Raw genomic sequence first — 5,007 nt, 5'->3', positions numbered from 1 at the left:
TCCTCCTCCTCTTCCTTCCCCTCCTCCTCCTCCACCTCCTCCTCCTTTTCCTCCTCCTCCTCCTCGGCGGCGCCGCGGCTTCCTCTATGCCTGCACATCCTTCGCGCTCGTAGCGCCCGGACCGCGTGTGCCTGTGCCCGTGCGTGTGTGCGTGTGCGCGAGTGGGGAGCCGTGTGCCGGGCGTTCGCGCGCGTGTCTGCCTGCGTGTGCGTGTCCGGCGTGTTACTCTCCTGAATGCCTCTCCCGACAGCCTTGTTTGCCGTTTCTGATTTTGCAACTTGAAGTGGCGGCGGGGGGGGGGGGGGGGGGGAGGGCGAGGAGAGGCAGTGAGAGCCGGGGAGAGCGGGAGCAGAGGGGGGAAGCGGTCAGGTGGGGGTATTTTAAAGAGGGGGGGAGCGCTGGAAAAGGCAGGGAAGGAAAGGAAAGGAAAAGGAAGGGAGGAAAAGGAAAGGGAAGGGGGGGGAAAGAGGGAGAAAATCCTCCGTCGCCCCCTCCCCCTCTCTAAAAAAAAATTAGCAAGAGCGAGAGGAGGGGGGCTCTCGGCGGCGAAAAATAAATAAAATAAAGAAAACGGCAGGAGCGGCTCCAGCCGGCAGCAGCGGCGGCGGCAGCAGGGCAGCGGCGGCGGCAGCCGAGGCGGAGGCAGGCGGCAGCAAGGGTCCCCTCGCTCTCCGCTCGCCCCCAGCGCCCGGGCGGCCGCCACCTCCCCGCCCCCCGCCTCACTCCCCGGCAGCCCGCAGCGAGACGCGCCGCTCCCCAGCACTTTTTTGGGCCCGAGATATGGCAATGGTAGTTAGCAGCTGGCGAGATCCGCAGGAAGACGTGGCCGGGGGCACTCCGAGCGGCCCCAACCCCGCCGCGACGCAGCCAGCCCGGGAGCAGCAGCCCCAGCAGCAGGGGAGTTCGGCCACCCCACACACCCCGCAGACCCCCAGCCAGCCGGGACCCCCCTCCACGCCGGGCACGGCCGGAGACAAGGGAGCGGGCCAGCAGGGCTCGGGGCAGAGCCAGCAACACATCGAATGTGTGGTGTGCGGGGACAAGTCCAGCGGCAAGCACTACGGCCAGTTCACCTGCGAGGGCTGCAAAAGTTTCTTCAAGAGGAGCGTCCGCAGGAACTTAACTTACACATGCCGCGCCAACAGGAACTGTCCCATCGACCAGCACCACCGCAACCAGTGCCAGTACTGCCGCCTCAAGAAGTGCCTCAAAGTGGGCATGAGGCGGGAAGGTGAATATTTCTTCCCTACTATGCTATCGCTCCCCTCTCCCCGTGGCTGTGCAGGCGTGAGTGTGCGAGGGCTCTCCGTCTGTCTGTGTCTGCCTGTCCGTACGCGCACACACCCGCACCTATATGCATATACATATATAGATATAGATATACACACTCGCACGCTCGCGGCGTGCAAATACACACACATATAAATATAAATATGTAAAAATAAATGCACACACATATATATATGTATATATACATATATTTACGGCTCTTCGTAGCAATCCAGGACTCTCTATATATTTCCATGCACACGTCAATCTCTTCCTCTGCCTGCACTCCATCTGGCAGCTTTGCACCAGGTTCTGTTGTTATTGTCGATGGTGGTTGGTGGTGTTTTCTTTTGCTTTTCGGTTTGTGCCTCCTGCCCTCCCTCCCGCTCCTCCCCACCCCCTTCTCCGGCACTGCCACTTTCTTCCCTTTCCTGATAATTGTGCAAAGAATTATTTATTATTATTATTATTATTATTATTATTATTATTATTACTAGTATTATTACAATCGCTTGATAAATATTTATCATTTAGCCGCTATCCCCACTTCCCCTTGCGAGCGCGTGTATCCGTGTGTGCGTGTGCGTGTTTTAGATGTGGTTTTGTCTATTGTTGGCATGAGACCGAAGGGTGGGGGGAGATACATCTTTCTCCCGTACGAGATGTGATTCCATTCAGCTTCCTTCCCCCTCACCCCTCCCCACCCCCTTTCCACCCCATCATTTCTTTTTAAACCTGCGGTACTTCTCGGTAGATTCATCTCTTAGGCTCATTTTTTCAAGAAAGAAAATGAAAGACCTGTAATTAGAGAATGAGGAATGAGTGTGAAAAAGATGGAAGGGAGAAAAGTGGAAAAGAAAAAAAAAAAAAAAAAAAAAAAAAAAAAAAAAAGGAAAAAGGGAGGAAACGTGCTACTCTATCTCCGCTTCCTTGTGCTTCCCGGTGCCCCGGGGTGTGCTTCTGTGCGAGATTTGGCCTTGTTTTCATTCCATGTTTTCAAAGGAAAGTTTGTGACTGAACCTTGTTTCAGTACTTCTGTCCTTTCTTTCTTTCTTTCTTTCTTTCTTTCTTTCTTTCTTTCTTTCTTTCTTTCTTTCTTTCTTTCTTTCTTTCTTTCTTTCTTTCTTTCTGTCATTTCTTTCTTTCTTTCTTTCTTTCGTTGTTATTGTTGTTTTTGGGGGGGTTTTTGTTGGTTTTTTTTTTGTTTGTTTGTGTTTTGGGCGTTTGTTTTGTTTTTTGTTTTTTGGGTTTTTGTGTGTGTGGTTTTTGTTTTTTTTTTTTTTTTTTTTTTTAGTTTTTAGTGTTCTGCTCATTTTATTTCTTCATCAAACTCCACCCTCTCCTTAAACTCTTCATACAAATGTCGGTTTATAACCCCTTTACCAGTTCTTCTCATTTTCACAGCATCCGTAGCCTGCATCTGGCAGCGGGGTCCCCATATTTCCAACTGCTCTCCTATTTTTTTTTTCTCCTCCTTTCCAAAAGTTGCCTGTGGTTTTCCTTGCGTTCAGACTCATTCTCGTGCAGAGAGATTTCCTGCCCTCCTTTCTTCTCGAAACATGTTCTCTCGGTTTAAAGTTTACCCTGTGACTGTCGTTAAAGATGCTCTAAAGATGTAACATCAGCGAAATAGTTGATTTTATGGAGCAGGGATTTTAAAACTAGATCTTATATGCCACAAGAAAAGGAATTGGATTAGGCTGCTCCAGATCTGAAGGAGCTCACAGATACGATGGCTTTATTGGTAGCTGCAGGGGCTGTTGAGGGGCACCTGGGAGAGTGGAGGCAAGCAAAAAAAAATTTTTTTTAAGGATGGAGGAGAAAAAATAAACAAACAAAAAAGTGAGAATTGTGCACGCAGTTAAATGAAAAATATCTGCCAAGTTTGCAAGTGGATTGAAGAGGGAGAGGTAGGCTGGACGGCAGCAGGACAGAGGTCTGGCCCGGGCGGCTCGTTGGGGAAGAAAAGAGAAAGTTGAGAAAAATGTGGCACGCCGGAAACATGAGTGATTGCATGGGCGGGTGTGTGCCAGCAAACGTGTGCGGTTGTGCGGGTGTGTGTCTGTGTGTGCAGGGTACAAGCCTGAGTAGCCGTATCTTCCTCTGAAGTTACATTTTGTTTACATGGCAAGCGGCTGCAAACGCTGGCACTGATGGAGTAAAACACAGGCGGGAAAAAAAAAAAAAAAAAAGCCACAAAAACCCCCCAACTTCGGTCAGCTTTCGGAACTCGAGGCATGCTTACGCTCTGTGTGGAGATGGTTAATGAATCCAGTGTTTTTGCAGTTGCAAGCTTGTGCATTCACTGTGCAACGCTGACTGCAGGCTTTTGCAGTGGCAACAGCTCACCAAAGATAATAATTACATCGTCCCCTTTTTTTTCCACGAATGTTTGGCTATTGTAAGTTCGGACACTTTTGTTTTATTTCCCCCTTTCCCTTGATGATATTTAACCTTTCTCTTCCTTTTAGCAGGGAAAACTTTGCTGGGCGGGGGAGGGGGGGCTCTATGGAAAGCTGGTTCTGTAATAAAGTTAGCAGTGGGGAGCTGGAAAGCAGTGACCTGTTCCAGCTTGAAGGGTAACAACGAGGTATTTTTGAAGAATATGGACGCATTTGGTTTTATTTTATTTAATATTTTATTTAATATTTTATTCTAAAAGGCAACACAACAGTTTACTTGTAAATTGCAGTGATATCAGAGCAATAGGCTGGGATTCACAACAGAGCTTGGCTACATTTTTTACATTTGGCTGTGATTTTTAACTCTACTTTCTCAGCACCCGGACGATTTTTTTTTTCTTTTTTTTTTTCTTGCGGGGCTTTCTTTTGTTACGAGAGGGGAGGGGGGAAGAGGGGGTTGTGTGCGGATTTGTCTTGTTTGCCTTGGCTTTTTTTTTTTTTTTTTCCCTTTCTTTTTAATCTGTTTATTTTGTGAAGCCTGTCTGCTTTGTGGTCGAGGGTGGGGGGAGCGGAACGCGCTTGGCTGCCGCTGGGCTGAGGCTGCCTGAGCAGGGGTCGGGGCCGGGGCCGATGCAGGGGCCGGGCGAGGGGCGCAGTGCAGGTCGGCGGCAGCTGTCCGGCTCCGCATGCCTCTGTCTGTCCGTGCCTGTGCGTGTGCCGGGGGGGAGGCCGTGGCGGGGAGGGGAAGAAGCCCGGCATTGTCTCCGGCTGGTTGGCAGCGCCGCCGGGGCGATGCTTGCGAGCCTCCTGGATGCACATTTCCTCTCCTTCTCTCCTTCTTTTTGTCAGCGGTTCAGCGAGGAAGAATGCCGCCCACCCAACCCAACCCCGGCCAGTACGCGCTGACCAACGGCGATCCCCTGAACGGGCACTGCTATCTCTCGGGATACATCTCCCTCCTGCTGCGGGCCGAGCCCTACCCTACCTCCCGCTACGGCAGCCAGTGCATGCAGCCCAACAACATCATGGGCATCGAGAACATCTGCGAGCTGGCCGCCCGTCTGCTCTTCAGCGCCGTCGAGTGGGCCCGCAACATCCCCTTCTTCCCCGACCTGCAGATCACCGACCAGGTGGCATTGCTGCGGCTCACCTGGAGCGAGCTCTTCGTCCTTAATGCTGCCCAGTGCTCCATGCCCCTCCATGTGGCCCCTCTCCTGGCCGCCGCCGGCCTCCACGCCTCCCCCATGTCGGCCGACCGCGTTGTCGCCTTCATGGACCACATCCGCATCTTCCAGGAACAGGTGGAGAAGCTGAAGGCGCTGCACGTCGATTGCGG

At 51.7% G+C, this 5,007-nt stretch overlaps 1 protein-coding gene across 1 annotated transcript in view; it reads left to right on the top strand.

The window, feature by feature from the left end:
- The first annotated feature begins 424 nt into the window (after positions 1–424).
- Positions 425–5,007, top strand: part of NR2F1 (nuclear receptor subfamily 2 group F member 1) — a 77,974-nt gene continuing 73,391 nt past the window's right edge. The window contains exons 1-2 of the mRNA XM_066339556.1: positions 425–1,231; positions 4,521–5,003. Of these exons, the coding sequence (XP_066195653.1) occupies positions 781–1,231; positions 4,521–5,003 (934 nt within the window). The 5' untranslated portion in view covers positions 425–780. The remainder of the gene's footprint in view (positions 1,232–4,520; positions 5,004–5,007) is intronic.

This window comes from Sylvia atricapilla, chromosome Z (assembly GCF_009819655.1).
Source record: "Sylvia atricapilla isolate bSylAtr1 chromosome Z, bSylAtr1.pri, whole genome shotgun sequence".
Taxonomy (NCBI): Eukaryota; Metazoa; Chordata; class Aves; order Passeriformes; family Sylviidae; genus Sylvia; species Sylvia atricapilla.
Note: the sequence above shows the minus strand (reverse complement) of the source record. Positions and strands in the feature narration are given on the sequence as shown.